At 36.0% G+C, this 14,942-nt stretch overlaps 1 protein-coding gene across 1 annotated transcript in view; it reads left to right on the forward strand.

Annotated features, from left to right (window-relative positions):
* CKAP5 (cytoskeleton associated protein 5) overlaps positions 1–14,942 on the forward strand; it is a 102,666-nt gene that overhangs the window by 48,485 nt on the left and 39,239 nt on the right. The window contains exons 9-16 of the mRNA XM_080817662.1: positions 4,670–4,774; positions 7,378–7,467; positions 7,590–7,754; positions 8,326–8,454; positions 9,157–9,339; positions 12,208–12,321; positions 12,827–12,937; positions 13,885–13,977. Coding sequence (XP_080673788.1) covers positions 4,670–4,774; positions 7,378–7,467; positions 7,590–7,754; positions 8,326–8,454; positions 9,157–9,339; positions 12,208–12,321; positions 12,827–12,937; positions 13,885–13,977 — 990 coding nt within the window. The remainder of the gene's footprint in view (positions 1–4,669; positions 4,775–7,377; positions 7,468–7,589; positions 7,755–8,325; positions 8,455–9,156; positions 9,340–12,207; positions 12,322–12,826; positions 12,938–13,884; positions 13,978–14,942) is intronic.

Raw genomic sequence — 14,942 nt, forward strand, 5'->3', positions numbered from 1 at the left:
AACTTTGTTTAATTTGCTTCTTCGGCCTGAAATTACAGAGGATTAGAATGGTGTGGGGAATTAATCTCTAGTTGTATGCACATGTATGTACAATAATTCTCATTATTCATAGTAGCTATGTTCTTTAAAGTCACCACAACACTAAATTAGTGAATACTGACCCAATTGCTGCTAAGGAAACACAGGACTAGGGTTCTCCAACTCTTTGGTCTCAACATTTTCATCCATCAGTCAATACATAACTTGTTTTATTCTCTTTGAAGAGGTCTCACTTAATATATATATATTATTGATCCATTAACACTGAACTCATGGCCAACAGCACCATAACTCATGCTTGAACAAAGCTTATCTAACACAGGTAATTTCTGTGTCAGGCCTTTTTCCGCTTAGGAACACTTCAGCACTACGCTCAGGGGCCATTTCAAACAGTGAAAGCGCCAAGAAAAATTACAAAAATGGAAAAAAAAAAAAGAAAAAGAAATGCAGCACTAAACAGACCATGAAAAAGATACTTGCTTACAGTATGAGAGCTGAAATAAGGCAGTGTTGCTTCGTTCATTGTCAGGTAGGAATGTGCACAGCAGGCAACTCAGATTTTTCTCAGCTCTGTGCTTGTCCATGAATGACTAGGAGAGTGCTGCGAGTATTGATTCGGGGGTGATGATGTTAACAAGTAGGTGAATTTGCAAGTATGAAATCTGTGAATAATGAGGATGGGCTGTGTTTTCTTATAGTCCGCTTCCCATGCTTTCCTCCAAGTGAGATGTGGAGGCAGAGATATGATTTTTCCCAATCTTGTTTAGTCTTCAGTCTTCCAATCTTGAAGAGCCCCAAACCCAGGCAAGATTAATTAGAAGGTAGTTGTGTAGAGGGAGAAGATTTCACCAACCTGCAGCATGGGAGGAAAGATGAAAGGTAGAAAGGCACTAAGAGAGGGAAATGAGAGTCTAGTGGCACTGAGAATTTAAGATTCTCTCTATAAATTTCAGCGTATAATTTTTATCTGTAGTCTTATTACTTGTCCCTGAATTCTCAGTGCCTCAGATTAAAGCTTTTATTTTTTTCTTATCTAATGATACAAATCTTAATTGATGTTCTCCACATGCGTTTTCTTAGGACATTAGCTGTTCAGATAAATAAATACTGTTTTGTGATTTCTCTTGGCATTTGAATATAAATATACTCTTGCTATATTCTTTACAGAGAGGATATAGATTTTATATTTGAGTAGTCATAAACAATAGATTTCTGTGAGAAACTTCTCCCTCTTCCCACGGTGGAGTGGGGGGTGATTAAAGGCTTGCAAACAAGTAAAGAGAAATTTAATTTTGTGGCTAAAATATTTAAAACAATGAAAAGTTAACCTCAGTTGTATAAATAAACCAGGAACAAGGCATTTTTAAAATTTTTATGTTTTTTTACTTGGATGTAAACACAAACTTAATCTCCATATTATGGTGACTTAACAGAGACTTGTCAAAAATGGGGAAATGAGGAAATGGAAGAGAATGAGACTGAATAGGCTACAGACGGATCCCTCATCCATCCATAAATGGTCTCTTTGCTCTGTTGTCTATATCAGGTATCCCACTAAGCTCCCAATTTTTTGCCTTTAATACAAGTAATGCAGAACTACTCATTTTGAAATTCCTTTTGGTATTCTGGAAATTATTTCTATTTTTTTCTTTTTCTTTATTAATTATTTTCATTAACATATGATTTATTATTTGCCCCAGGGGTACAGGTCAGTGAATCATCAGCTTTACACACTTCACAGCACTCACCATTTCACATACCCTCCCCAGTGTCCATAACCCAACCACCCTCTCCATATCCCCCCTGGAAATTATTTCTTAAACTGTCTTCTTTCAAGTTGTCACATGGCTTAGCATATTCTGTGGGCTTTCCTGTTTTCACAGGTTATAGTTCTTTCATTTATAAGATACTTTCTCCCCTACCCCTTATGCTACCTTCCCCCCAATACCTTCTTTGACTTGGCCAATTACCTGTGGGTGCTGGTAGATATTTTAAATCTTTAAGGTTTGGGTCTTCAAGGTACTTTATTGTATATGCTTGCTAGCTTTTTTTGTGGTATTAACCTTTTTTTTTTCACTTGGGCTTTCTACATTTGCCCTCCCCTTCCTGTTTATATTCATCATAGTTTTCTAAACATGGTGGATTTCATTGATTTCTGACTTTGTCATTGAGTGTTTTGTTTTAGTTACTAATAGCTAGTGGCCTACATTACTAGTTGAAAATAAATACAAATTGATAATTATAGCTGATCCTTGAACAACACAGGGTTAGACTGCATGGATCAATTTACATGTGGATTTTTTTCAGTGACTGCAGAACAGTACTATAAATGTATTTTCCTTGTGATTTTCTTAATAATATTTTATTTTCTCCAGCTTTATCAAAAGAATATAGAATATAATACATATAACATACAAAACATGTGCTCATCAACTGTTTAGGTTATCAGAAAGACTTCTGTAGGGGGCGGTCACTGCTGCTAACCCTCACATTGTTCAAGGATCATCTGTGCTTAAAATCATTTTGTAGGCCTAGATTTATGGGAGAAGTCCCAGCACTTTTATTTTATTTACTTTTTTTTAAAGATTTTATTTGTTTATTTGACACAGAGAGAGATCACAAGCAGGGGGAGAGGCGGCGGGGGGGGGAAGCAGGCTCCCCTCTGAGCAGAGAGCCGCTGTGGGGCTCGATCCCAGGACCCTGAGATCATGACCTGAGCCAAAGGCAGAGGCTTAAGCCACTGAGCCACCCAGGCGCCCCCCAGCACTTTTAATTATAGAATATTTCCCATTATTTTGGTTAAATTAACTTTGTGAGCTAAAGCTTCCTTTCCCTAGTCTAGAACAGAGTCATGGAGATTTTCAGATCTGGATTGAGTCCTCCCCCCCATACATATGCTATTTTTCTTAAAAATAAAGACATCACACCTTCCCCACTCCCATTTCCCTATTTAGAGCAACTTGTTTAATCAAACTGCGATGTTTGACAATGAGTGTTGAAGACAGACAGACCTGGTCCATCACTCACCTATAAGTTCATTCAAACCCTTAACCATCTTGAACTATAACAGATTCACAGGATCCTCTTCAAGACTTTCCATCAGGACCATCATTGTCTAGGGTTCAGCTCCCACTGTTACTGCTCTCATGGTGGATATGAGAGCTGTCCTCCCAAGAATAGGAATGATTAATGGCCTTTTTCGTTTGAGCTATATTAGAATACTGGTTCCAAATCCCATCCCAGATTCATTGAACTAAGATTTCTTGGAATGGGGTCTGGCATGTTTTCAGTGACCATCCCTAGAATATATATTTATATGCTAAATATGAAGTCTTGCATCTAAATAATTCCTGACATGTTCTTTTGGTTAAAAAAAAGAGCAAATATTTATAAATGCCAATAGTGAGTTTAATACAGAACTGAATGGAAGCTTTTTCTCTATGGATTTTTAGTAGTTAGGGATTTAACAAAATGTTTATTAGGACCCTGAATTCATCTCTCTTCTCATAAGAAAAATGAATTTGCCATAACATGAATTTATAGTGTGAATATGCTTTGGTAAAGAAAGCAAAAGCTTTGGAGTCAAAATAGCTGGGTTTAAATCATATCACATCACATTTGCTAGCTCTGACCTTGAGCAAGTTAATCTGTATTTAATTTTTGAAGTCTACAAAATTTGATAATATTACCTAGTTTATAGGCTTTTGGTTGAAAAATTAAATAATAAAAGGATTATAAAGCACCTGTAAAATTATGGCATCTAATTTGTTTTTAATAAATGCTAATCTTGCCTCTTAATCATTACGCCTTAGCACTTAGGGAGTTCATGTAAGTGCCATCTGGAACTTACTTGCGTACTAGCATTAGGGGTTGTTTAATTCAAAGAATCTGGAAGGAAGCATTTTGCTTATGGAATCATTCTGCTTATGGAATTCAAGATCTTTGGGATGAAATAAAATCTGAGATGGAATCGAAGCATTATTTCCACCTGGGAAAAGAGTAAAGAGTGAAAGCAGGGTGGTGGTATAAATAATGCTGGAGAGAACTCTGCTAAGAGACTCTAAATGCACACTTGACAATCATTAGGTATCTAAAATGGCAGCCGCAAGGCCAGAAGCTCCCTTAGAGGAAAGGTTGCAATGCCATTTGCAACTTAGTGTCCCCATGGATGTCTTGAAGGTACCTATACCAGCTTCTACTGGTGCTCCTTGGATATAAATGTTGGAGCTTTCCCCTGTGGTGTTTTTCTTCTCAGATACACTGTCTTTTGGCTTTTCCTGCCCCAGAGCAAAGTCAGCAGCCCTGCAGCTTCTCTGCCAATATCAGAGTCCCCTCCTGCAGAGTTGTGCAATGGTGACAATCCAGACTACTGCTGATGGAGAGTTAGCTATGTGAAGTTGTGGTTTTATGTATGTGTTACTGGTAGAATTTGAAGATAGGAGACTAAACAGAATGAAAATGATGCCCTCAAATTTGAAATAGTCAAGGAAGAATTTTTCCTCTTTTGTAGGAAACAAAATTGGCTATCCATTAACATAACATCTTGCAGAGTTCTTTTAAGAATGCATTTTTAGTTCTGTTCTACAGAGTTGTGACTGTTTTGTTTTCCTTTCTTCCCCTCTCTTTGTAGGTTGTTGGAAAGGACACCAATGTCATGTTGGTGGCTTTGGCAGCAAAATGTCTTACTGGCCTGGCTGTTGGGCTAAGGAAGAAATTTGGACAATATGCAGGACACGTGAGTAACACTCCTTATTAGATACAAATTGAGAGCATTACCACTAGTGGCAGGCCAGCTTGCTTTATGATTTAAACAGCTCTTCGGAATAGATCTTTATTTATTGGACAAAGTGAATTTTTCGCTGTTTTATTAATATTGAGTATAACCCCTCACAACATTTCAGTAAAGTTGTTGGCTATAAGTAAATTCGTTTAGCTTTATATAGAAAATTGGGTACATGGCCTAAATACTTAGTTGAGATGATTTGCTTATTACTTATTTACTTATTAATATTTTGCTTCGTTCTTATAAGATTATATGCAGTATAACAGGATAAAATGAAACTTGTGATAACAGCCTGGACAGTGGTTATGAAAGTAGGAAAGGCAGTATAAAACTAGAAGTCAGATGAATATATAAAATGTATTATATTGTGTTTTCCTATTAAAAATAATAATTTACTTATGTACTTGAGACATTTTATATAGGTTACCCTCTTGGTGGTGTATCAATTTAATTCTAAGAAATGTGGCTGGAGACATTTGTGGAGTATACTCTCTTCTTTGTGTACATTTAGAAGCTCTTAAGTTTGGTAACAGTTTTAATAAATTGAGATGTTTTCTTTAACTGTGGCATTTGTCAATTGGCCTCTGAATCTGGTCTGAATTACTTAGAATGGTGCAGCATCCTGAAAATTGACCCTACTAAGCTTCAGGGTTGAACTTGCTAGCCACTTGATCATTTGATTACCTAGAATGGCTTTTAGAGGCTCCTCATAATTTGTAGTCATGTGTCAGTTTTATGTTGTGAAGTTAATGTCTAAGCTCAGTTATGGTATTTGGAGCTCGCTTACTCATAGCATTAAAAATAAGTTCAAAGAACTTAACTGGAAAAAAAATACACTACCAAATAAAAATAAGTTATGACTAACTTGTTACCAGGGAAATAAAAATGTGGGTCCATAAAACCCTTAGACATGTAAATTATGAATTGGAATAAAACTATAAACAGTATTTTATAGCAATAATATTTATTATGCAATACTTGTATGCATATATGCAATCCATGTGTTAATTAGCTTTTGGTCGTTTTTGTGTTACTTATTAGCATACTTTTAAAAAAAGAATATACTTTAGTCTCAGTAAGAATCAGGCTCCTTGCTCAGTGGGGAGCCTGCTTCTCCCTCTGCCTGCAGTTCTCCCTGCTTGTAATCTCTCTCCCTCTGACAAATAAATAAATAAAAATCTTAAAAAAAACCAAAACTATCATGTACAGTATATGATGTCAAGCATGTTAATGGTTCAGGTTTATTTTCTTGAGCTATTTATAAGCTCTCTTTTGTAAAACATATATAAAAGTGAACTTGATTTTCAAGTTTATAACTAACTCTTAGTATTAAAAAATCTTTTATATTTCTCCATGGAAACTATATTCCATCTGGTCTCTGTCACTTATGTGCAATCTTAAAAAAATTTTTTTTGATGACTTTGAGCTTTGCTATATCTATTGGACCTTAAAAAACAACTTTGGGGGCGCCTAGGTGGCTCAGTGGGTTAAAGCTTTTGCTTTAAATAAATAAATCTTAAATAAATAAATAAAATAAATAAATAAATAAAATCTTTAGAAAGAAAATAAATAAATAAATAAATCTTAATAAATAAATAAATCTTAAATAAATAAATAAATAAATAAAATCTTAAAAAAGAAAAACAAACTTTAATTTGCCTGCTAGCACAGTGCCTGGCACTCATTCGATATATTAGATATTCAATAAATATTTTATGAATTACAGTTGGTTTATAAGATAAAAATTATAAAAATTCCAACTTTATTGATCTAAACTTAGTATTTGAATAAGAGGGTATCCTTCTGATCAAAGTTGTTATGGTTTTTAGTACTGTTTCTTTTTCTTAGTGTAGTAAGGGGGTGGGAGACCTCCCCAGAGGTCTGATATACTAGTGAAGTATATCAGAATCTTAGGTGGGGAAGAAAAATTATATACTATACCTGTTCCACTATCCTAAATCCACCTAGTTGAGAATCTTTTTGTCTAAAAAGAGATGTTACTGATAGAAATGGTTATATGGTTGCATGAAGATGTAGATGCAGAAAAAGGATTGAGAAGCACTGCTACCATGGTTCAGAATGGGAACCCTTAATTGTTGTGGCATGAGATCCTTGTGCCCTTCAAGAAAGTAAATGACTTTTTATCCAACTTAGATATTCACTTTTTTTTGGTAATGCCGAACATTGTTTAATAATGGCTTTATTGAGATATAACTTATATAAAATTCATCCCCTTAAGGTGTATAATTAAATGGTTTTAATATATTCACAAGGTTGTGGAACTCTCACGACCATCTAATTCCAGAACATTTTCATCACCCCCCAGAAAACCCCGCAGCCCATTAGCAAGCACTCCCTACTGGCAGCCACTGATCTACTTTTGTCTGTGTGAATTTGACATTTCAGGGAATCATTTAAATAGATCCTATATATGTGGTCCTTTATGACTGGATTCTTTGATTTGGCATATTTTCAAGGTTCATTCATGTGGCATGTCAGTACCTCGTTCTTTTTTGTTGCCAGCAAAATAATATTCCAGCTGTTCGCTTTTACAGGTTGTGCCAACCATTTTGGAAAAATTCAAAGAGAAGAAGCCTCAAGTGGTACAGGCCCTGCAGGAGGCAATCGATGCAATCTTCCTCACCGTAAGTCATGAGTGACTCACACATGAGTGTGCCCTGGCATCTAATGTAAATTTTGTCAGTGTAATATTTTGATTATTCTTACAATGGAGAAAAGCACTCTGACCATGTTTTCTTTTCTAAAGACCACACTGCAGAACATCAGTGAGGATGTTTTAGCAGTCATGGATAATAAAAATCCAACCATCAAGCAGCAGACATCTCTTTTCATTGCAAGAAGCTTCCGCCACTGCACTGCTTCTACGCTACCAAAGAGCTTGCTAAAGCCCTTTTGTGCTGCTCTACTTAAGGTATAGACTTCTCTTGGGAATTGGGGAAATTTTTTATACTTAGGGAAGATTTTTTTTTCCCATATTAATTATGAACCAAGACTACTTGACTTTCGGATATCAGTAGATTATGTCTTTTGAGGATCAGACCCTCTGTAGCTTTGGAAACTGAATCCAAATTCTTGTACTCTGTGTTCCTGTTCTCAAAGAAAAATACAAGTTAGCTTTATGATTCCACTAACTGCTAAACATTTTGTTTCTTATTTGGCCCATACACTGGTGTTCTGCTGGATCTGGCCAAGCACACAGGCATACAGTTTGGAATCTTTGAAGATCATTTGCATATGAGGCATTTTAAATAGAGGGTAGGAGGAAAAGGAAATACTTATTTGCTGAATGGATTACCAGAGGTTTCCTTAACCCGAAAAGAATATGTGAAAGAGTAACTGTTAGTTGGCAAAAGGAAAGCTACACTTAGCTTCAGTAAACTGTAAAAAGCAAGTTCTTTATTCAGTAATCACCAGTCTGAATTAAAATCAGTAAGACCTAAAATATCTTGGATTAAGATCATTTTGCTTCTTCCGGACCACAGCACATCAATGATTCTGCTCCTGAAGTCAGAGATGCTGCATTTGAAGCATTGGGTACTGCATTGAAAGTGGTGGGTGAGAAAGCAGTAAATCCATTCCTAGCAGATGTGGACAAACTCAAGCTCGATAAGGTAGGTTAGGGGTAGGATTTTTGTCCGATTTCATTATAATCTATCTCTGTGTATTATGATTTTGTTTCAATTTTGTCTGTTTCATGAAGACAAAAATGCTGGTCAGCTTGGGAAAGTTATTTCATTTGCTAGTGGTGGTTCAGGCCTAGAGTGTAAAAACATAGCTTCTGAGGATTTAAATTTTATCTGAAGCTACAGTGGAGGTATGAATAGAAATAGCTTTCAGATTATTAAAAAAAAAAAAAAAAAAAGCTAAGTGATCAGTCCATAGAGGAGATAAAAAGAATGTTTTAAGATAAATTTGGTTCTAATATCTGGAAAATTACCTTTCTAAATATGAATGTTTTCTGTCAGAAATGTAGTTGTATGTTTATTACAATTTTAATTTGTGTAGAAATAAAATGTGAGAAATGGACATTGGGGAGGGTATGTGCTATGATGAGTGCTGTGAAATGTGTAAACCTGGCGATTCACAGACCTGTACCCCTGGGGATAAAAATACATTATATGTTTATTAAAATAAAAAAATTTAAAAAAAAAAGAAAGAAATAAAATGTGAGAAAGTGGATAATTTATTTCTCCTGAAAAGGAAACTTTCTGAATTCTCATATATTTGTGGTTTAGGTGAGTTATTAAGCACTAATGTACTGATTATATTTCAGAGCTGGGCTTAATGATATTCACCTCAATTTCATTCTCCAGATCAAAGAATGTTCAGAAAAAGTAGAGCTGGTACATGGTAAGAAAGCTGGACTAGCTGCTGATAAGAAGGACTTCAAGCCTGTGGCCGGAAGGACTGCCGCTTCAGGGGCTGCAGGAGATAAGGACACAAAGGACATGTCAGCACCCAAACCAGGACCCTTAAAAAAGGCACCTGCTACTAAGGTTAATAGATGAGATGGAAAATATAGTTCAAAAGTTAGAATTTAGTAAGGCAGGATCTGAATCTCAGGTTCATTATCCTTCCAGTATGATTTCATCTGAGAAATGAACTCATTACCACATTAAAAATATAGCAAAATATCCATCAACCAAGAGTATTCCAACAATACATTTGGTTAAGTAAACTTGTAATAGAACTAAAAATGGTAATGAATGTACAGGAGCCCATTTTGAGGGATCATAAAGTATCATTAAATGAAGAAAATGTGGCAAGTTACTTAATATTAATAGTATCACCTTGGTCGTTTTGCTAATAAGGCTGCTAAATCACATCACCAAGTCTACATACCTGTCAAGGTCATGTACCTTTGTATAGGCATGGAAGAGGGAAATGCCTAAAGGTGAATATGGCATTTTTTTAAAGAACATTTGTCCTGTGGACTCTGAAGCATGAAATTATCTACTATAGATGCAGAAAGCTTATTCCTTTCCTCACCCTGAACCCTAACATGAAGTTAGGGGAGAGAACTGGTGTTTAATAAAGCATTACTTTGGAAAGTATTTTACCTAAGTAATCTCATTTAATCTTCAAACAACCCATGAAATTGGTGTTTTGTGATTCCCATTTTTCCAGAAAGGGAAAGTGAGACTCAGCAAGGTTAAGTATTCTGCACATGCTCTTACAGCTTACTGTGGTATTTTTTTGTTCACTTGTTTGTTTGTTCTGTCACCCCATATCATCCCGTAAACTTTAAAGGATAAAGATCTTATCACTGCTCAGTTGCATATGCAAAGATGAGTTTCTGGCAGAAGCAGGAACTAAGCACACATTTGTTGAATGGCTAGGGTTGCAGAACTGGGATTTGGACCCAAGTGTCTCTAACTACAGTCTGTGTACTTTCATTCATATTTTGCTGTTTCTTCAGCATTCTCATGTGGGGTTAGCAGTGGTTCCCTTCTCTCACCAGCTCTTGCCTCTCTGGACAATGACCTGGGCACAGGACCTTAAGGCCTTTTCTTATCTTGCTGAACCCTGCCATGCTGGCTAGCTTTCTCTCACACACACACAAAAATCCTTTAAAAAAAAAAAAAAGTTGGGGAGCAACCTGCTTCATTCTTCTTTTGAAAAGACTTATTACCAATATGTCCTATTAAGCCAATAAACATATATGTCTGTAAAAAAGAAAGAAAGAAAGAAAGAAAAATAGGAGATTAATTAATTGAGGTACTCTATACAGAGAGTGCTATTTATTACAGGAAAGGATCCAGAAGAGGTGTTCTGGTTAGTCAAAGAGTTTAGAATGTTCTGTTTTTAGGATCAGAAAACAGTGAAATCTCTATTAGATTGTTATTACGAACCAGCCAAATCATACTGCTGATAGGAACTGGCAAGTATTGGAGGTTTCATTTTATTAAAAAACCAGGTTTTTTGTTTTGGCTAACTACACCTTAAATGCTCAGATTATGTTCAAGATAACATTGGTTTCAGAGGAGGTCTGGATGTTGAGGACTAATTTGACCCTCTGCATTTTATCTTTTTTTTTTTTCTTTCTTTCTTTTTTTTTTTAGGTTTGGGGCATAGTTTAACAAATATCCAAAACAGACAGGAGGAATGATTTGAATAGTGATGTGTGTTACCATATTAACATTACTGCCATTGGCTGTGTGCCTTGTGATAAACTGTGATTTTCTGGTAACCTTTCAAAACTGGATATTTAAATCAAGATATTAAAGAGAGTATTAGCATTTCTTGTAACCTTTCAAAACTGGATATTTAAATCAAGATATTTAAATAGAGTATTAGCAGATAGAAGCCAGTAGGTATAATAAAAAGTATGACCAACTGAATTTATTCCAAGATTGCAAGGATGGTTCAATATTAATATTCAAAAACTTAACTAAATTTAAGATTTAGTTAAGAGATAAAAAGAAATCTAATTTCAGACACTGAAAAAGAATATAATAGATTTCAGCATATCTTCATGATAAAAATTCTTAACTACATGGAAACGGTTGGATACTTTGACATAACTAAATACATACAGAGAGATCTATAGACAGCAGTAGACCTGGCAAACCGCAAGTCAATATCATGCTTCATAGTGATGAAAAACTAGTACTCCTATTAAAGTGAGAAGTAAAACAAAAAAATGCCTGCTTGTTCCATTATTGTTTAATAATGTTCTACAATTAGATAATAAAGTAAAACCTAATATGAGGTAGGAAAAGGCAGTTCTTTGTAGATCATATGGTCATATACTTGGAAAATAAAAGTAGGCCAGCTGAAGAACTGTTACAACAATAAAAAGATGCATTTCTGTGGCCATCTTCAACATAACTAGACCACTTGCCATTGCCGTAACAACCACTCTATTCCTTCAAAATTAGGTAGTTCTACATTGAGTTAATGATATATTTTCCTGTTATTGGGGTATCTTGTAGTGAAGTATTGGGTAGCTGCTGGAAGTTAGAAGCTGTCCTTTACTAGTGGAGGAAAGATTTAGAGGTATTTAAAGGCATCAAATGTTAATTCTCAAATTAATCTGTAAATGTTGTATAATTCCAGTCCATTTTCATTTCATTTATCTCTAGCTCATTCTGAATTAGAGGGTCTTCTTACTAATGGGGTCTGCAGATTTCCCCATGAATGGCCTTTAAGAGGTCTGTCTGCCCTTGAAATTGCTAAGTTCCCTGGGTACCAAAAATACCCTGTATTTGTTTGGTTGAGTGGTCCCTCATTTTAAATCAAATTTTCAGGGAATCTCTGGCCCAAAAAAGTTGAAAAAGTGCTGTTCTAAAATCCTAAGTGGTTTAGTTTTTTGTGGGTTTTTTTGTGTTTTTTTGTTTTGTTTTGTTTTTCATTGCTTTTAGGCTGGTGGGCCTCCTAAGAAGGGGAAACCAGCTGCACCAGGAGGTGCAGGGAGCACTGGAACCAAGAACAAGAAAGGATTGGAGACCAAAGAAATAGTGGAACCTGAGCTCTCGGTCAGTATTCTGCAAAGTGCCTCAAACTTCTAAAAGCATGGAAGGTCAATTTCTATAAGATTTCAGTTCTTTTTTTGTGGAGTTCTACAACATGGTTTATTGAAACTGTGCCTTGCATGAACTTGCCCTTTATGGTAGTAGGATAGAAGCCTCAGATACTATAGCAAACCTGTGGAGTGTTGATGTAGTTTGGCCTGGGGTATTTTTACAATCCTCATCATCTGTTTCCTTAAGCAATTCTTTTTTCTTTTTATTTTTTAAAGATGTATTTATTTATTTATTTATTTATTTATTAGAAAGAGAAAGCAAGAGGGAGCATGTTGCCGGGGGTAGGGGGAGGGGCAGAAGGAGGGAGACTCTTAAACAGACTCTGCGCTGAATGTGAGCCTGACACAGGACTCAATCTCATGACCCTGAGAGCATGGACTGAGTTGGTAAAACTAAGAGTTGGACATTTTGACCGACTGTGCCAAATTCTTAATTTTAATGTTTTTGTATCTTACAGATAGAAGTATGTGAAGAAAAAGCTTCAGCTGTCCTTCCCGCTACCTGTATACAGCTTCTGGACAGCAGTAACTGGAAGGAAAGGCTGGCCTGTATGGAAGAGTTCCAAAAGGTAGATGCATGGGATTGAGTTGAATGTGAAATGTCATTACGTAGAAGCAATGAGATTGACAAAAGTGCTTGTCCTGCTTGCCGTGTTTTACATACAGTGAACATGTTTCAGGGTCTTAACTAAAGATAAGTGGAGGGGGGCTTGTTTTTTTAGCTCTGTAGTGTTTATCTTTCAGTATCTGCTTTCTATGGCTTCTGTAAGCTCATAACTTAATACTTAAGAAAAGTAGGCTTAGTCTGAATTCCAAGATTTAGATGCATTTTAATATCACGGTATTTGTTCATTAAACTCAGTAGGCAAACAGATAGTTCCACTCAAACCACCCCTCATCCATTTCTCTGTTTCCCTCTTTGTTGTCACGATTCTTGGAAGAACAGACATTATTACTTGGTATGAGAAGCTCCTTTCAGAAATCTGTGCGTGGTAGTTCCTTTTGACATTTACTCTGATTCTAATGAGAAGAGTTTGTAGAAACCACAAGAGCACTGGGACTTAAAGCAGGAGACCTGGCTTTCAGTCTTGCATGTGCCACACATATCAGGTTTAGACCCGAGTTTGTGTATCTTTGAAATTTAATACTTAACTACTTCTAATCTATCCTACTTTGCTATATGTTTTTAGGAAAATCAGATAACTCAAAATATGTATAAGCAGTTTCTGCCACACACTAGGCAAATGCAAAGTGTTATGGTTATATTCCTTGGAACATATTCTTGTTGAAATTCTGAAATGCGGGGTAGGTGGGTGGAAGAGTTTCAATGGTATTAATATAAAACAACTGTACATCAAATATCCAACTTAAGAAACAAAGCTGTCTAAGCTCCCTCTGTAACATTCCTTGTTTCCATTCCTTGCTCTCTTTCAAGTCACCTACTTGACTTTTTTATGTACCGCTTCCCTGGCTAATCATTAACCCCTTAACTCTCAGTCTGTTGTTTTACTTTAAGGCTGTTGAACTAATGGATCGAACTGAAATGCCATGCCAGGCATTAGTGAGGATGCTGGCCAAGAAACCTGGATGGAAAGAAACCAATTTTCAGGTAATTATTTTTTTTAATTAACATATAATGTATTATTTGCTTCAAGGGTACAAGTCTGTGAATCATCAGTCTTACATAATTCACAGCAATCACCATAGTACATATCCTCCCCAATGTCTATAACCCTGCCACCCTATCCCTCCCCTCCCACCCCCTAGCAACCCTCAGTTTGTTTCATGAGATAAGAGATCTTGTGGTTTGTCTCCCTCCCAATCCCATCTTGTTTCATTTTCAGGTAATTTTTAATTGGGAATTTTAGTATCTTTCATTGAAGTAATTTCCATCATATCATCCTATGGGTGAGAGAGGTATAGTTTTGGTAATGATTTTTATAGCCATTTTTTAAAAATCAACCAATGTGTCATCTAACTTGAAATGTAAACAATGGAATGTGTGCATTTTGATTAAACACAAAACTATATCTGTGTAATTGGGAGTTTATGTATATGGAAGTTTGGGTTGTTTTTTTTTTAAAGATTTTATTTTATTTATTTGACAGACAGAGATCACAAGTAGGCAGAGAGGCAGGCAGAGAGAGAGGAAGGGAAGCAGGCTCCCTGCTGAGCAGAGAGCCCGATGTGGGACTCGATCCCAGGACCCTGGGATCATGACAGGAGCCGAAGGTAGAGGCTTTAACCCACTGATTCATCCAGGCGCCCTGGAAGTATTATTTATATGTTGTCTGTGTAATTTACATATATGCATTTATCTCCTGGTTAGTTAGGCCTAGAAGCCCCCTAATCTTCACATATGCATGAGAGGGATAAGCAGGGAGACAAGTTTCTTATTTGTCTGGATAAGAGGTAAATGATCTTTAAATTGCCAGTGAAAAATACCACATAGTTTAGCATAGTAACTGATAATAGAGATGAAATTTAACAGTGCTGTTATTAGTCTAAAGAGTAGGTGTAAAGGGAGGTATAAGAAAGTGATACAGGAAGGAAAAAGGAGAAAAGTTTCCCTTT

Source organism: Martes martes, assembly GCF_963455335.1.
Source record: "Martes martes genome assembly, chromosome: 10".
Taxonomy (NCBI): domain Eukaryota; kingdom Metazoa; phylum Chordata; class Mammalia; order Carnivora; family Mustelidae; genus Martes; species Martes martes.